The 16,995-nt window shown below is 49.2% G+C and overlaps 7 protein-coding genes across 7 annotated transcripts; 2 read left to right on the top strand and 5 right to left on the bottom strand.

Annotated features, from left to right (window-relative positions):
- Positions 1–229: 229 nt before the first annotated feature.
- On the bottom strand, positions 230–2,019 carry LOC111072008 (FGFR1 oncogene partner 2 homolog). Its single transcript, XM_022363585.2, has 2 exons — positions 1,863–2,019; positions 230–1,800 (listed from the first exon to the last, which is right to left on the bottom strand). Exon 2 carries the CDS (start codon positions 1,707–1,709, stop codon positions 714–716), a length of 996 nt encoding a protein of 331 aa, XP_022219277.2. The 5' UTR covers positions 1,710–1,800; positions 1,863–2,019; the 3' UTR covers positions 230–713.
- Positions 2,020–2,178: 159 nt separating this feature from the next.
- On the bottom strand, positions 2,179–5,494 carry LOC111072007 (interference hedgehog). Its single transcript, XM_022363584.2, has 2 exons — positions 5,223–5,494; positions 2,179–5,156 (listed from the first exon to the last, which is right to left on the bottom strand). The coding sequence occupies exon 2, from the start codon at positions 5,145–5,147 to the stop codon at positions 2,472–2,474; it is 2,676 nt and encodes an 891-aa protein (XP_022219276.2). The 5' UTR covers positions 5,148–5,156; positions 5,223–5,494; the 3' UTR covers positions 2,179–2,471.
- A 272-nt stretch (positions 5,495–5,766) lies between these two features.
- On the bottom strand, positions 5,767–6,784 carry LOC111072005 (YEATS domain-containing protein 4). The gene is made up of 2 exons (XM_022363583.2): positions 6,188–6,784; positions 5,767–6,129 (listed from the first exon to the last, which is right to left on the bottom strand). Exons 1-2 carry the CDS (start codon positions 6,711–6,713, stop codon positions 5,972–5,974), a joined length of 684 nt encoding a protein of 227 aa, XP_022219275.1. The 5' UTR covers positions 6,714–6,784; the 3' UTR covers positions 5,767–5,971.
- A 643-nt stretch (positions 6,785–7,427) lies between these two features.
- LOC111072045 (cohesin subunit SA-1) lies at positions 7,428–11,577 on the top strand. Its single transcript, XM_022363635.2, has 10 exons — positions 7,428–7,614; positions 7,683–7,998; positions 8,053–8,226; positions 8,289–8,588; positions 8,652–9,085; positions 9,154–9,989; positions 10,052–10,410; positions 10,481–10,771; positions 10,843–11,386; positions 11,453–11,577. The coding sequence occupies exons 1-10, from the start codon at positions 7,544–7,546 to the stop codon at positions 11,512–11,514; spliced, it is 3,387 nt and encodes a 1,128-aa protein (XP_022219327.2). The 5' UTR covers positions 7,428–7,543; the 3' UTR covers positions 11,515–11,577.
- Positions 11,424–13,676, bottom strand: LOC111072049. Its single transcript, XM_022363639.2, has 3 exons — positions 13,288–13,676; positions 12,258–13,223; positions 11,424–12,192 (listed from the first exon to the last, which is right to left on the bottom strand). The coding sequence occupies exons 1-3, from the start codon at positions 13,507–13,509 to the stop codon at positions 11,578–11,580; spliced, it is 1,803 nt and encodes a 600-aa protein (XP_022219331.2). The 5' UTR covers positions 13,510–13,676; the 3' UTR covers positions 11,424–11,577.
- On the top strand, positions 13,635–15,744 carry LOC111072047 (mini-chromosome maintenance complex-binding protein). The gene is made up of 3 exons (XM_022363638.2): positions 13,635–14,912; positions 14,985–15,228; positions 15,294–15,744. The coding sequence occupies exons 1-3, from the start codon at positions 13,717–13,719 to the stop codon at positions 15,675–15,677; spliced, it is 1,824 nt and encodes a 607-aa protein (XP_022219330.2). The 5' UTR covers positions 13,635–13,716; the 3' UTR covers positions 15,678–15,744.
- LOC111072051 (ZZ-type zinc finger-containing protein 3) lies at positions 15,678–16,946 on the bottom strand. Its single transcript, XM_022363641.2, has one exon. The coding sequence runs from the start codon at positions 16,848–16,850 to the stop codon at positions 15,756–15,758; it is 1,095 nt and encodes a 364-aa protein (XP_022219333.2). The 5' UTR covers positions 16,851–16,946; the 3' UTR covers positions 15,678–15,755.
- Positions 16,947–16,995: the final 49 nt, after the last annotated feature.

The raw sequence follows: 16,995 nt of genomic DNA, 5'->3' as shown, positions 1-16,995 counted from the left end.
GAATTCAGGATGATCCAGACAATTCCTCGATTTTGGAATATTCTTCACTTTTAATACACGTTTATTTCTTTTGCAAGAACTCCTTAAATCTATACGCTTTACATATGTATACCACTCCATCAGCTCTCTGTATATCCATCAGTTTTTCTGGATTTATTGCATTGATTCTTCAGTAAAAGTTAGGGAGATATTTTTCAGGACAATGTAGACAACTCCTTTGATTCAATATGTTACTGATCCATGCCACACATCTGCCCATGGGCAGATCCTTCAGTTGTAATGGAATTTATTTTCGAAATCATAAGATCGACAGAGTACATTCGTTTGTGTGAGTACGATGAGTATGGTGTGTGTGTGTTCTTGTTGTTATTTTAATGATGAACTTCATGTTTGCTTTGTTTACATTCGTGTATAGACATTATGTTTTAATATGTTTGTATAAATACTTAGAGATTATCAATCGCTAAGAGCTAATGCAGGTGCTATCCCATACATATTTTTGTATATATATATACTGCATGTGTGAGCTGATGAGTGTGTGTATGGGCGGGGACGGGAGGTTTGTAGGGGCGTGAGTGTGGATGTGGGTGTGGGGTACATAGGATGCAACAGCAGCGCAGCGATCGAAATGAAGAGCGTATGAAGTAACAATGGAGATTGACGAGCGACCAGAATGACAACCAGGCTGGTGGTGCGGCGGGGTATAGCACCTATCATGTTGCGCTGGTGGCAGCAACAGCAGCCGATGCAGTTGCCTGCTCCTCGCCAGCATCATTTGGCGTCGTTACGGCTGGCACGCTGATTGGATTAGCTGCAGGTCCGTTGTTATTCTCATTGGTCTCCGGTTGCTCTGGTGCCTCCAGCACTACTGTGGGCAAAGGCTGTGCCTGTGCCTGTGGTTGTTGCTGTGGCTGTGGCTGCGGCTGTGGCTGACTCTGAGCTGGGGCAGTGTTGAATGAGCTGTTGCTATTGTTGGATGTATTCTTCGCCGGCTCCGGACTGCTGTACAGTTGTATGACCGAATTGTTATTCACATTCTCCACCGAAGCACCCGATATAGATAGATCATCGGCCGAATCGTCTGCCAAGCAGTCCGTTTGCACCGACTTCTCCTCGAGCAGGTGCTCGTTTTCGCGAATGGGTCGCTGTGCCGATCCGTACTTCTTGGAGATCTGGAGCAGCTCCCGCAACGATTCGTTCTCCATACGCAGCTGCGATATGGTCTGCAGTTCCCGTTGCACGATCTCATCGTCCACGGTGGCCGCCCGCTGCATGACGGCGGCCATTTCATTGATTTTCTCGCGTTGATCTCGAATCACCTGCCACAGGCGCTCGTTGTAGAGCTCCTTGAAGTTGATTTTACTGTCCAGCACCTTGGTCACTGTGTGTTCGCGGTACTTTTGCATCATCAGCTCCATGGCCCGCTCGTAGTCTTCGATGCAGATTTTCAGCTCGCGATTCTCTTTGAGTATCTCCGAGCTGTTGATGTTTTGCTGCTGTATGCGATTCACCATGTCCGCGTTCGTCTTGTTGTTTGAGATGCGATTGAGGGTCTCAATGTCGTCCTGGTATTCCCTCAGGCTCACCACCAGGCGATGATTCGTCTCCGCCTCCTCCAGCAGAGCCGTCCCCAGTGCATCCAAGTCTTTGACACGGCTGGCCATACGCTGTGCGTCCATTATCATCTGTCCCACTGATAGATTTGACATGTTGCGGCCCGTTCCAAATCCAACTGCAATTTTATGATTTCTTTTGTTTTGGGGCCAGGCCTTGCCTTGCTGCTGGTTCCTTCCTGCTCCTCTGCAAGAGAACAATAAGAACATTAGCCTCTGGCCATCTCGCAGCTCGGACAGTATTCCCACCGTTGTCTTTTAATTTAGCACACCTTCGTCTTGGCTCAAACTAATTGTTTCCCTTTCTTTTTTTTGCCAAAATATGTACAATGCTACTAATAGTAATTTTGACGACGACGACCTAATTATTGGCTGACAGCTGAGAATTTAGTTTATCGTGTTTTTGTCATCTCTCGGGGTTTCCTATCGATAGTCGAGTTCATTCCACATCGATAGCTCTGGGCTCGGAAAAACGGCCACACTTCGCACTTGAAATAATTTCGAAATTTAAATGAAACCTTTTTTTTAAAACCCTTTTTAAAAATAAAAATGAACGCCCCGCTCATTTAAAAGAAGTTGTCGTTTATTATCATTAAGAAGCTATCAGTACAGAATTTGATCGTATATCAAAATTTGGAAGACTTACGAAGCGGTGGACATTCAATATGCAATGTTCTTAAACGATCATGCATGCATAAATCTAATAAAAATCTAATTAAGTACCTTAAGACTATGTCGTATGCGTATAAGTACAAACTGTAAAGGTTTTTGTCATTTTGAAGTCAGAGATAAAACAGAGGTAGAGGAATAGCTAGATACATCGGCTATAGGGATGTACAGACTAAAAAGATCACGAGATTATACGCCCACGCTGTTCAGGCTGCCGGAGGAGAGGTTCTCCGAGCGGCTGGAGAGGCGCGGTCGCTTCAGGATGACTCGTCCCGGCTTGCTGGGACCATCCGCCGTGGTTCCAACTTCGGACGCCTGGTTGAGATTATTGTTGTTGCCGCCGGAATTTCCACCGCCAGCACGTTCCAGCGTGCGTTGAGAGCGACGTAGAGAGGAGGAGGACATTCGCCGGAGTCCCGGGTCATAATCGTAGCTGGGTTGTCGCTGAAAGTACGTCATATCGTTGTCAGTGTCAAGGCCAGGTGGGTTCTTCTCGTCCAGCTGCTGTTGCTGCTGCTGCGCCAGGGGATTCAGGGTAATGTGAATGTGCCGCGTGCGCTGGCGCTGTTTGTTCGGTGAGCAGCTGCCCAGCGGCACAAAATCCTCCCGCAGCTCGGCCATGCGCGGTTTGTTCTGCGCTTGTCCCCGTCCACGGGGGCTGCGGCGTCGACACAGGCACAGGAAGGCGCTAACCAGCAGAATGAGCAGCAAGGCACCGCCACCGATCGTGCCCGTGAGCATGGGACTCATGCTGAATGTTTCGTTGTGGCTGGGCGTGGTTGTGTCCCGATCACCGACTCCCTGAATTGTTGGCTCCTCCGTGGTGCTGGCCTTCAGTTTCCGGGTGCGTCCCTGCTTGAGGGCGCTGAAGTCGGAGGCGGAGACGGCACTAAAGGACTGCAGCTTGAACTCGTAGATGGTGGCGGCATCCAAGGTGGCGATTTGGAAGCTCCTCGCATGCGCTCCCTCGATGGTGGCCTTGTAATATTCCCCGGCCGACGACGAGGGACGATAGTAGGCATAGTAGCCCGTGATTAGATGCTCATCGGCATCGCTGTCCAGCCGCCAGTGCAGCACCACAGCCGTCTCCGAATACTCCTCGATCTCCAGCAGCTCTGGCACCGGCATCGGTTCGAGGGCGGCCCCTGGTTGCAGATAGAACTTGGCCGAGGTGTTGCTCTCCTTATTGTCGTTGTTCGAGTAGACGGCCAGGATGCGGAAGCGATAGGTGCGCTGTGGCTTCAAATCAGTCACCGATGCGGTGAAGCTCTTGCCCAGCTCCGAGTTCCATTTGGGCTTGCCATAGGGTATATTATCGTTGGTCGTCTGCCAGTTTTTGCGCTTGCCCTCGCTGATCATTCGGTACTGCACCTTGAAGAAGTGGATGAGCAGGCCATCGTTGCGCGGCACGTGCCAGCGCAGCATCACCGATTCATCGGACAGTCGGGTGACATTTGGCGGCGAGGGTGGGATCATCTTGGTCGGCTTTTGGCCATGGTTGATGGGCTTCGCTGAACGATGGGAGTCCGAGCCCGAGCCCACACTACCGCCAGTCTCCCGGGGCTTGGGAGTCACCTGCAGCAGCGTACCGGCACTCTGTTCGCCCAGCCTGTTGCGGGCTATGCACTGCACATAGCCGGCGTGACGCTTCTGGACGCTCTGCAGCACCAGGTACCCATTGGCCAGCTGCTCAGCCTCGCTGTCGTGGATGCTGCTCTCTCCATTCAGCAGCCAGTAGATCTCTGGTGCTGGCACTCCACTGGCCTCGCACTCCAGCTGCATGCGGTCCCCCTCGTTGGTAAGTTCGGCCCACGGGGGACGCGTTATGCGAGGCGGCACCTCCACGGTGACATTGATAAAATGCTCGAGCGTTGGGCGCACGCCATTGTCCAGGTAGCAAATGTAGGTGCCAGTGTCGTGCGCTTGGACATTGGATATCTCGAGGCCATGGTTGAGCACGCTGGTGCGTTTGTTGTGTATCGCCTCGACCACATCCGGACTGCTCCACACGGCAGTGGGCGGCGGCGAGCCCACACCGGGACATAGCAGCAGCAGGGTACTTCCTTCCCGTATGGTTACGGCCTGGGATGATGGCTGACCAGTCAGCAAATGGGGTGCCTTATTCTGAGATCCTCGCCCGGGCCATACCTCCAGTTCCATGGAGCTGGGAATCTCTATACGAGCTCCAGATGCCGGATTGGTGGCCTGGCAGGTGTACTTTCCCGCGGAGGCGGTCGAGACATTTGTCAGAAACAAATTTCCATTGGTGGCAGCCAATTCTGGCTTGATTTCCACTCCATTTCGATAATAGGACCAGCTGGCTGAGGGATTGGAGTGCACTTGCTGACCACATGGCCACAAGACAGAGTTTCCCGGGGCCACACGCCACTGCTGGTGGGTCTCCTGCCGACCCTTGAGGCTGGTGCTGGCCAACTCTAGCCTGGCCGTGGTGGAGGTTACCACCAGAGGACCAAACCAACCAATGCACCGATACTCGCCGACAGTGTCTGGCCGCACAAGGACACGCAGACGGGAAATGGCGGACTCTTGGGTTACATTCAGCTTGGCATTGCCCGATTTCAGGTATTTAAATCGGCTGGCTCCCATGGATCCATTGGAATTTGCGGCATTCGGCCAGCGGCGATAGCTCCACTCGAATCCCTCTGGCTGCAAACTGGTCTCGCACTCGAACACCACCTCATCTCCAAGGGGCGCCACAATTGATTCGGGTGCGCGAAGAATTCGCACGCCTGGCGAGGGCGATGGCGACGAAGGAGGGAATGATGGCTGTAAAACCGGAATTGCTTCCAGGCTCGACGACGTCAGCAGCGAAAAAAGCAGAAGCGACGACGTCAGCGACGACATTGAGGGGGACTGCAAAATGGTAAGGTATACCCAAAAATATATAGCCACTGTCTAATTCAAATCTATAACACTCACTGTATTTCGTATGTTTTGGTGGCTTGAAAAACGCGTTTGCGTTTGCGCAGTTAATAATTTTCACTCTCGAGAATCACGCATCACCATTCGTTTTATATGTATCTGTATGTATCCATTTCCATGTGTACGCTGTTTATGCACATTATACGTTAACGACCCGACATTCGAGCCATAAAATCATTGTCTTTTAATTCAGCATTCAGCAAAGCCACCGACATGCACATGCACTCAACAAGTCAAATAAACAATAGCATTTTATTATTCTCTCTGCGATGATGCTGGAAGCGCGATAGTTCGATTGCATTCGATTGTTCGATTGTTCCAGAACAACTCCGCGCGAAAATTTGTAAAACGTCGGAATTAGTTGCAGCCTGGGTAATCGGCATAACAGCTCATAGGGCATCGTTGATTTGATGATCTCATTGTTAGGGATCAAACGTTCCAGCTGCTTGCAGTTTGCCACCAGAATTTCAAAATTCTTCTTCCTCACGTTTCGAGCACAGCCCCCGAACAAATCAAATAACATATACCAAAAAGTCAATGCTCGAACTTACAATCAATTTATTAATTACAAATTACATTTCCATAATTACTAATAAAAAGTAGGACGAAAGAGCAGAGCAGTGCACTCATTTGCCGTAGATGCTCCCGGTACTTTTCCCTCATATTAATAGATCCTCAATTAATGCCCTTGAGATTGCCCCCCAAAACTGTCTCAGCAGCAACATTGTCGCCTGGAGATGCAGGTATTACGCAGGTGTCTTTTGCACCTTGGCCAATTCCGCCTTAAATTTCGAGATAGTTTCCCGTGCCAGCTTCAGTTTGTCCTTTAGTGTTAGAATCTCTCCCTTCACCTTCTTCTTTACATTGACAATGTTGTCCAACGTTTTAGTCTTCTTTTCATCAACTGAAATAAACCAGTAAATTTAGTATTTATAGACAAGCGGCAAGTAGACAGTACTTACAGTCAGTGTCGTGGCTAAGCAGTCCATTGGAACTCTGTTCCGAGAGCATCAGGTAATGCTGCATGACATGTGTGGGCTCCTGGAAAACGATTTCCTCATACGACTCCGATACAAGGCCCTTCTTGGTGTCCATTGTGGTGGTGGAAGTCAGCTCGCCATCAACGACGGGCGATTGAAACAGCTTCAGTATGTGGTAGCAGGTCACCGGTCGCTCCGTCTGATCATTGAAGTAGATTTTTATAACAACCTCGAATTCACCCCAGCCGGTCTCGGTCACTTCGTATGGGGGCTTGACCACAATGCGATTGGGGTTCGCATAGCTCTCGTGCAGCTTAAAATGCACTTTTTTCACGTATATGGACATATCCTCATTGAAGTAGGGCTTCAGATAGACCTTCCACTGATGCGTGTGTCCGTCCTCCTCGCGCTTCTTGCCAAAAGAGCGCGCGATGTTTCCGTACACAATGGGCTTGACAATGGTGACGCCCTTAAGACGAGCACCCGAGTCCCCGCCGAAATCAGCCATTGTTTTAATTCAATTTATGTTTTTTGTTGCAAATTTACGAAAATATTTTGATGCCATTAGAGATGGAGAAGAAACATCGATGGTGTCATCGATGTTTGGTGTACGCAGCATCGATGTTTTTCACAATCATCGGCAATGTTACAATTATATTAGAATTAAATTAATTTAATTAATTAATTTAATATTAATTAATATATATCATATTTTTGTTCTTACAGCGCCGTTCTATGCGCTTCTCATAAGTAGCAGGTAAGTAGCAGCCTATTAATGTAACATTAACATTTCGTTTAACATAATTGAATTTAACATAATAATTAACATAAAATTTAAATTTTAACAGCTTTTTAACAGCGCCTTTCTATCCGCTTTTCATAAGCTGCAGCTGAATAGAAGCCTCTTTAACATTTTGCTAACATTCCATTTAACATAATAGTTAACATTAAATTTAAATTTTAACAACTTTTTAACAATGCCTTTCTATGCGCTCCTCTTTAACATTTTGTTAACATTTAATAAATTATTTAACGCTTCCCTCTCTCATATCTCTCTCTTTGTTTCAGTGATGTTTTGCTCTGGTTGTCATTCTTCTTGTACTCGCCGCTCTCTCATATCTCTCTTTGTTTCAGCGATGTTTCTCTCTAGTTGTCATTCCTCTTCTTATACTCGCCGCTTATATCGATATAAACGCTTCCACCAATCGATATATTTAGCAATGCATGCCTGCATTCCTCCCACCTCTTGTTTTGGACGCTTTGGCTGAAAATTTATAAAACTTGTGTTTATTAAACAAATTAAAGCTACTGGCGAAAAAATAAATACTTAATCAAATAATGATGGCGCGTCGCGGTGGAAAGCGCATTCGGATGGATGATCCGCCTCCAGAGTACGAGGAACTCCACAGGTCCGTCAAATTTCTCACACACCTGGCCTACTGTTTGTCTAAAAACGAATTTGTTTAATTTAATACAGCGATGCTTTAAATGAAAGCACTTCCGATGCAGACAGTCCCACCAAGCGTATGACCAGGTTGCGGGCTCGTGGCGGTGTACGGGACAAGCCTCCAATCATCGATGACGACGAGGATGAGTTTTTCGCGCCAATAGCGCGAAAGCGGAAGACACCAGCTGTCCGAAAGCCGCCAGCCGAGCGCAAGGAACGCGTCGAGAGGCCACGCAAGGAGCCCGCGGAAAGAGCCCACCACGAGCGGATTGACAACGAACGGGAGATAACCACAGACGAGAACAGCTTGTACTATATCGTGCGACACTCCAAGAGTCCCATAGCGGTACGACATTTTAATTTCAATTGAATCTTTAATTATTATAGCTCTCTATTCCAGAACATTGTTGACCAATGGATCGAGCAATACAAGACAAATCGAGAGACGGCGCTGGTCGCTCTGATGCAGTTCTTTATAAATGCCAGCGGCTGCAAGGGCAAGATATCGGAGGATATACAATATCCAGTGGATCACACAGCAATCATTCGACGAATGACTGAGGAGTTTGACGAGGTAATCCATTTGGCGCGCAATAACCACAACTAAAATTTAACAATCAATCAATTTATTTGTAGGAAAGCGGTGAATATCCCTTAATCATGACCGGTACCCAGTGGAAAAAGTTCAAAAATCATTTTTGTGATTTTGTGCAAACGCTCGTCAAGCAATGCCAGTACTCCATCATCTACGACCAGTTCCTGATGGACAATGTTATTTCTCTGCTCACGGGTTTGTCCGATTCGCAAGTGCGTGCCTTTAGGCACACAGCCACCTTGGCAGCCATGAAGCTGATGACTGCTTTGGTCGATGTGGCTCTGCTCGTCTCGAATAATTTCGATAATGCTGCCAAACAGTTTGAGGCTGAGCGTGTAAAGGTGAGGGGCACACACATTCTCATTCTTATCAAATGGAATTCCTTCAATAAACTTCCCTTTTAGTCACGCGATCGTCGCGCCTCCGATCGCTTGGATTCCCTGATGACAAAACGCTCCGAGTTGGAGGAGAACATGGACGAAATCAAGAGCATGCTGACCTACATGTTCAAGTCTGTGTTTGTGCACCGCTACAGGGATAGTCTGCCAGATATTCGGGCCATTTGCATGGCTGAGATTGGCATCTGGATGGAGAACTATCCGCAAAACTTCCTGGACGATTCATACTTGAAATACATTGGCTGGACGCTGCACGATAAGATTGGCGAGGTGCGGCTGCGCTGTCTGCAGTCGCTGCTGCCGCTATACGAAAAGGAAGAGCTCAAAGGCAAACTGGAACTCTTCACCTCGAAGTTTAAGGATCGTATTGTGGCCATGACGCTGGACAAGGAGTTCGAAGTGTCCGTTCATGCCGTCAAGCTGGTCATAAGTATTTTAAAGTAAGTTTTTATGCATAAATATATAATCCATTATGCACTATAATAATTAACATATATATATTTGATAGAATTCACCCAGAGATCTTGGCCGACAAGGATTGTGAGATTGTGTACGAGCTGGTCTATTCGTCGCATCGTGGCGTGGCCCAGGCAGCAGCCGAGTTCCTAAATGTTCGCCTATTTCATCTGACCAACGATATGGAGGAGAACAAGACGAAACGAGGCAAGGTACGCCTGCCAAATACTCCATTGGTGCGAGATTTGGTTCAGTTTTTCATTGAATCCGAGCTGCACGAACACGGCGCCTACCTGGTCGACTCCTTCATCGACAGCAACGAGATGGTCAGGGATTGGGAATGTATGACGGATCTGCTCCTGGAAGAGCCGGGTCCCAACGAGGAGCTCCTCGACAACAAGCAGGAGTCAACGCTCATTGAGATCATGGTCAGCAGCGTCAAGCAATCGGCCTCTGGCGAGGTTCCCGTGGGACGTGCTAGCAATCGTAAATTCACATTCACCTCCAAAGAGCTCAAGGCCATACAGGACGAGAAGTCCAAGCTGACGGAGCATTTCATTGTCACGCTTCCCGCCTTGCTGGAGAAATATCAGGCTGATAGCGAAAAGTTGGCCAATCTCTTGGCCGTACCCCAGTACTTTGATCTCAACCTGTATACGACGAATCGACAGGAGGGTAATCTGCAGGCACTGCTTGATAAAATCAATCAGGTAATGAGCATGCACACCGGCCGGGATGTGCTGGAAACATGCGCCAAGACCCTGGAATGCCTCTGTGCCGAAGGCAGTGCCACCTACACGCGCTGCAACATTGCCCGCTCCAACATTATCGAGAGCGCCGTCAATAAGTACAAGGATGTCATCGAAGAGTGGCGCAATTTGATTCAGGGTGAGGCTGCAGCCTGATTTCTATTCTAGCTTTCTGTGTTTCAATTTGAATTCTATTTCCAGGCGAGGAGACACCCAACGAGGATGATATATACAACATAACCATCGCTTTGAAGGTTCTCTCCATTCTGTACTCGTCGCACAATCTCAATCCATGGGATTTGTTCAAGTCCCTGTTCCAGGACGTGGAGGAGGCTCAGTCCAAGGAAAATGTCGAACGTTGCCTGCCCAACGAGGCGCTGGCCTATTGCATTGAGGCGTGCTACTTCTCCATTAGCTGGGGCCTCTACTACGTGGAGAATGATTGTGAGGCGCTCAATGTGGCCGATGTGGTGGCCGAGCTGCGCAGCAATTTGGATAGCTTCATGTCCGCCTGCTTTGAGCTGACCCGCGATGGACCCACAGTGCAAATACAAGAGGCGGTGCGTACAGTACAAAATCATTCAATAATGATTGGTGGATTCATATTTTTAATTCCGTTTGCTTGCGCAGGCCTATCAATCCATTTGCGATCTGCTGATCATCTTCTCCGATCAATTGGGTCGCAGCGAGATCGAGCATATACGCAGCCTGGAGTACAAGTCGCGCATGGATGAGCATCTCATATTGGACAACTTTGTGCAGCACTATGTGTTCTCGTTGAAGCAAGATGCCGTCCAGGACGAGACGCGCATCGAGGAATTGCACAAGAAGCGCAACTTTCTGGCCTGCTACTGCAAGCTGGTCGTCTACAACATCATACCCACCATGCGGGCAGCCACAATATTCAAATATTATGTCAAGGTGAGGCATCCACACGCCGCTCTTAGCTGCTGCTGTTAGCTGTATGCTTACCAGAATTATTTCTCTTTCAGTGCTACAATGATTATGGCGACATAATCAAGGCCACGCTGGGCAAAGCGCGGGAGATCAACAAAGTCAACTTTGCCATGACGCTGCTCCTCAGTTTAATCACCGTATTCAAGACGCTGCTCGAGCAGAGCGAGGATGGCACAGTGTCGAAGAGTTCCCAAGAGTTTCTCGACCTGAAGGAGTTGGCCAAGCGATTCGCGCTGACTTTCGGCTTCGATGCGCTCAAGAATCGGGATCCGGTGGCGGCCATCCATCGCGGTGGCATCTATTTTGCGGCCAACAAACAGCCCGACGATCCAGTGCGTGCACCCACACGACTGCTGTTCCTGGAGGTGCTCAACGAGTTCAACTACAAGCTCTTGAAGCAGGACAAGAAGGTGATTATGAGTTTCCTGGACAAGATCATACCGCCGGGCATGCCATCGAGCCGTGCAGAGGAATGGCAGCCCTTGGTTCTGTATCGTAATTCCCTGCTGCACGGCGAAACGGATCAAACGGCGCCGGTTGCCACACGACGGGCCTACGTGCGCAAGCGACGTGATCATGGTAAGAAAGGCAATTATCTCTCATTTGATGTCAGCAAACAAATAAAACAATTCCATTTTTATTCAGATGAAGACGACGAAGAGGAAGAAGATGACGAGGAGCATAATGATCCCGACTACAGGGGCTAATAATATACAACCTAAGAATTCATTTAGTTTTAAGATTAAAGTACAAAAAACTTCACAACTTCATCAATCTCTGTGGTCGAAGGAGCCCTTAGAGTTGGACTTGATGAACAATATTTTGGATACACTATCGGTACTCAGACCCGCCTGCATATCTCTATACAAATGTGTAGATTCGGCAAACAATTCCACGTTGGACGCACTGGCTGCCGGAGCTGAAAGAAACTGCCGGACAATACTGTACATGGGACTGTATTTGATGTTTGTTTTCCACCACAGCAACGGATCCATGCTCCTCTCAATTCTCGGCTCGGAGTTGTATAGATAAAGGAGGTTCTTCAGCTGCGACTGAGTTCCATGGCATGTGGCGGCTGTCTGATTATGGCCAGAGCCAGAGGCCAGTATACTATCCAAAATGGTGTCAATCTTTGATTCATTTTTAATATGCGCTGAGGATAATTTTACTTTTTTCAACGAAGGCTGAACCTCGTCAGTTCCTCGGATGCTGGCTAGCTGCTGCAGCACTTTGTTGGTCACCAGCAGCTCTTCCCGTTCGTTGAAGAAGGCTTGCTTATAGCGTGGATCCAAATAGGTGGCCACCAGATATTTGATATCTGTGCTGATATCAGCGAACTTCATTTCCAGTTCTTCTAGCAGTTTACGGGCAAAGCTGCAAATGGTCTGTAAAAATATATCAATCAGTATATTAATTAATTTATAAGATTTGTTTAATCACAAAACATTACCACGGAGGACCCAAAATTGTGGACATCAGTTTGAAGGGAATCCCTCAGGGCAGCCACAAGCGGAATCACCGAAGAGGCTGTTGTCGAAGGATCGCTCCACATTTTGATGATCTCCTCGCAAGGCTGCATTACCTTCTTGCACAAGTCAATGTCCAGCCATTCATCCGGATAGATTTCGACCAGGCTATACTCCTCGGCGTACAGCGAGAGCGCTTCCTTCATCTTGAGCACACGGCCCATCATCTCGAAGGTGGAGTTCCATTTTATGGGACTTTTGTCTAGCATTGAGCAGGGCTCTTGGTTAAGGCGTATCTCTTGAATGAATTTCAGATGCTCATGGGCCATCGTGGAGGACGCAAAGTGATCAACGATTTGCTTGCACTTCGATGAGAGATTCTGAAGCAGTTGGCTCTCTTGCAGGGCGAATCTCACGCACATTTGCAGGCGGGAGACACAGCAGTCGGGAAGTGCACCGGCCAGAGCAGTTGCCTCATCTCTGATAATGCAATGAACCTTCTCCTGGGGCAGCTCCATTTCCAAACCAAAGATCAAATTCTGAATGCAGTAGGCCACCCTGTCGGTGTCCTCATAGTTGAGGGCCTTGCATTTGAGCGTGCATCGCTGAGCCTGGAAATCATTTGAGATACCAAAACACGACAGGCTAAGCAGGCCATCGTTATTGGCCCAGCACAGACTGCTGCTCAGGGAGATGGCATCCAGCAGATCCACCTTCTGCTCCACCCGAGTTTGGACTCTTTTGTGGATTCCGTGGCACAATATATTCTCATAATATCCCCTCGCCCTAATTAAATAGTCAGAATTCAAAGCTTTCACAAAGCTAATGAATCTGGGGCTTTCTATCAAGTCGAAGGAGATCCTTGGAGAGAGAAACACTTGGGCCAACTGTTCGTCACAGCGCGCAAACAGCTCATCTGCATTGCCCATTTCCAAGGGATCCGGAGAAATCTTCAGGTATATAATTGTATCTCTCATTGGGGAATAACTTTGGTAAAACGATCCAAATACTCACTGGCTGCTGCGTCAATGTATCCGTGACTTCCTCCTTGACCAAATAGCGGATGTCTTCGGACAGTTTGCGGAATTCCGCAGGATGTTTGCTCTTCAGATGATTCCTCAGGCAGGTGGTGCCTCGACCTTTCCTGGAGTAATCTCTTTTGCACAGGCAGCATGTGGCCACCGCATCAACGTTGGCCTTGCGAAAAAACTGCCAGACATTGCTTTTCTTGCTCATAATTTGTATATCAACTAGGTTTTGCGGATGTCTTCACATCCGCATCTACATCCGTTTTAGTGTGGACGACCCTGTTTGGCTAGCTATCTATCGGTTGCTGGCTCCCATCGCTATAAATTCAGCGATACTTGTCACTTTTGGCGCGCTATCGGCAGCAGCTGCAGAGTTTTTTTTTGTTATTTGCGAATTTTTTCAAAATAAATTATAATGCCGTGTTCAATGGACATGCCGAGCCACTCCAACGACTTGGAACACTACAGCCAGAGGGACCCCACCGAGCTAAAGGAGTTCCTCAAGGATACAGCCGCCTGGCATGACATTCCGCTGCTAAACTATACGCCGCTGCATAAGCTGAAGGATCAGACTTTGGTGCGCTTCCGCGGCATGATTCAGGACATGATGGATCCGGAAATCTACTTGGAGCGCTATGAGGTGAAGGCCTCAGACGGTAGCAAACGTCTGCAGCACGGCAAATACCACGATTGCCTAAAGCTGGCCACGGGCGAGGCGATCGACTACAATGCCGAGAGCAATGTGCATGGCGAGCGGCGTACACTGTTTGTGGTGTCAGTGCCAGGCCTGAATGATTGGACCAAGGAACACGAAGGCAAGTGCAGTCCACAGCCAAAGTTGGTCTGCCAAACGCAATCGCCAAACAATGCCAAAAAGCGCACCTTGGATGACCAGGAAGCCATGGAAGTTGAAGATGATAATGATACTGCCCTCAAACGGAAGTGTGTGGAGCCAATCAAGTCGTCATCGGGCGGCGACTCAGCGACAGCTGCTCCCGCCGTGCTCGGCTCTGAGTATCTGATAAATTCGCCCCTGCCCAGTCGACCCAGCATGGCGTGCATGGTGAAGGTGTACGAGGACTTTGATAGCTACAAACTCAATTCGCTGGTCGACTTTGTTGGTTTCCTGTCAGTCGATCCTTCGCTGGATGCCGCCAGCATAGATACGGAGGGTTTTGATAGCTTAAGCGAGCTGCAGGCCACACATCCATCACCCTTTCTCATACCACGCGTGCACGCCTTTGGAGTTCAGCAGCTGCCGCACGCCAATCCCCTGCTGGACAAGAGTCTGCAGCAGCCAGCGGACGCTGGTGCCAGCGAAGATCCATCACAGAGCAGCGTGCACAAAGATCTACGAATGCTCCTGAAGCTCTGCCTGTTTGATGACGACATGGCGGCCGAGTATTTGCTTTGCCATTTGATTTCCTCGGTGTACAGTCGCTCCGAGATGCAGAGCATTGGAAAGTTCGCCTTAAACATTTGCAACTTGCCCAAGGAATCCCTCGCACAGTATACCACAAAGCTGTACCAAGTGCTGGAGCTGCTTTTGCCGGCCAGCCACTACCTGCCCATGACACTGGAGACAATGAACACGGCCGCCTTTGCCCCGAAGTGAGTATAGCCTTGGGTTTTTTTTTTTCTACTATTAACATTTATGATTATCCACTTCTTGGCCACCAACAGAAAGGATTACGAGACCAACAAGCTGGTCTCTGGCATGCTGCAGCTGGCACCGCACACGCATCTGGTGCTGGACGAGACGTGCATGCAGCAGGGCAAACTGGAAGCGAATGGCGTCCATGCCGTCCAGCACTTGGCGCATCTGATCAACAGCCAGGAGCTAAAGTGCGATTTCCAGTACTATCAGATCGACTATCATGTGAACATTCCGGTGCTTGTCCTGAGCGAAGGACGCAGCATGCTACCGGTACAGCATACAGCATTCCATTTTGGGATTAAATCTACATATCAAAACTCTCATCTCCATTGCAGAGCGACTTTGTGCTGCCGATTAACGCCGATGCCAAGGCCGTGGAACTGCTGGATGAATCTCTGAAGGCGGCCCATCACTACCTGCAGCCAGCACGCCTGCAGCAGTTTCGCAAGTTTTTGACCCGGGCACGCATCAGTCCGTTTAACGTCAGCGAGGAGCACACGGAGATGATACAACAGGATTTTGTGGATATGCGCAAGGCGAATGCCAAGAGCAATGCGGATGATCTGCACGGCCTGCTGGTGCTCTCACGCCTTCTGGGCATTGTCCGTGGGAAGGATGCACTGGACAAGGAAACCTGGCAGCTGGCGACCGAGTTCGAGGCCAAGCGACGCCAGCGGATACAGGCATTGCCCAAGTCGGCTGCCCAGCTGCGTAATTAATTTGGTTTTTGCATCGCATTTATTCATTTTCTCAATTGTCTTATTAAAATAGTTATTAATTGATTAATTGTACGCAAGCTATGAATCCTGATCCACAACCACCTCGTGGCCCAGATGCTCGAAGCGTTCCTCCATCAACTGGCCGGCCAGGCAGTCCCCGCATAAATTTAAATGGCAATAGCAGCTATCGCAGCGCCAGTTGGTCCTGGTCACAGACGCCGCCTCACACTCGGCGCACTTGGGCGCCAACGGATCGGGATTGTAGCCATCTTCGATTTGCTGCTTCTCCTCGAGCACGGCCGTCAGAAGTTTCAGACGCAGCTGCTCCTTACGCGTCGCCTCCTTATCCAGATCGCCGTCCAGGCTTTCGGTCTCGGCCTTCGGCTCCATCTTGACTTGTGGCGATGCTGGCGACAACGCACCCGCAGGAGACAGACCTCGCAGTTCGTCCAGGGTTATATCGTCCTCGGGCATTTGCAGCGATATGTTCTGGGCAGGAAAAAACGTTGATCGGCGTATATTGAACTTGGGTTTCGTCAGGGCTGGTCGGCGATATTTCGGCAGGCGACCGGGCACAGGCATCCCAGCTTCGTGCAGCTTCTGGAAGTACTTCTGGATGCGGCTAAACACCTGCTGTGTCGTCCGATTGCCCAGGGCTTTGGCTATCTTCGCAAAGCGTCGGCTTTCCACTTCCTCCGGCGGATACTTAATGAGCAGCTGCTCCAAATGTCGCTGCTCCTCGTTGGTCCACAGGCGGTTGTGGTGTTTAGCCGACCGTCCGCTGCTGCTGTCGTTCGCCGTCTCGGCGGACTGCGGCAATTGAGGAGTGTACGAAGGCGTTTGACTTGTGGGCAACTTAAAGTCCACTCCGCCTCCCTCCTTTGCCACCAATGTGGGTAGCTCTGGCAAAGGGGCTATGGCTATGTAGTTGTCCGATATCAGCGGTTCGTTGCTGCTCAGCTTGTCCAACAAGAGCTGCGGATTTTTCAGGTACATTTTCCGAGTCGCTTCTAGCTCCTCAATCTGCTGGTGGACACGAATGCGTTGGGCTTGCAGCACTGCAATGGTGCGCAACAAGCTGGAATAGCACTCGTTGCCACGGAGAGCCAGGTGCTCGGACTCAAAGTGGAACACATTCTCATCCTCCGGGGCAGAATCATCCAACTCTTCCATTTGTAGTGATAATATTTATAGTCTGAATTAGCCTCAAAGCCGCCAAGTTCGAACGAATTTCAATCCCGCGAACAAGTAAAACAAAACAAACCAAAATGCATGTGCATTAGAGATGGGATGTGTTCGATAGAACACATATCGATCG

Source organism: Drosophila obscura, unplaced genomic scaffold (assembly GCF_018151105.1).
Source record: "Drosophila obscura isolate BZ-5 IFL unplaced genomic scaffold, ASM1815110v1 contig_179, whole genome shotgun sequence".
Taxonomy (NCBI): domain Eukaryota; kingdom Metazoa; phylum Arthropoda; class Insecta; order Diptera; family Drosophilidae; genus Drosophila; species Drosophila obscura.
Note: the sequence above shows the minus strand (reverse complement) of the source record. Positions and strands in the feature narration are given on the sequence as shown.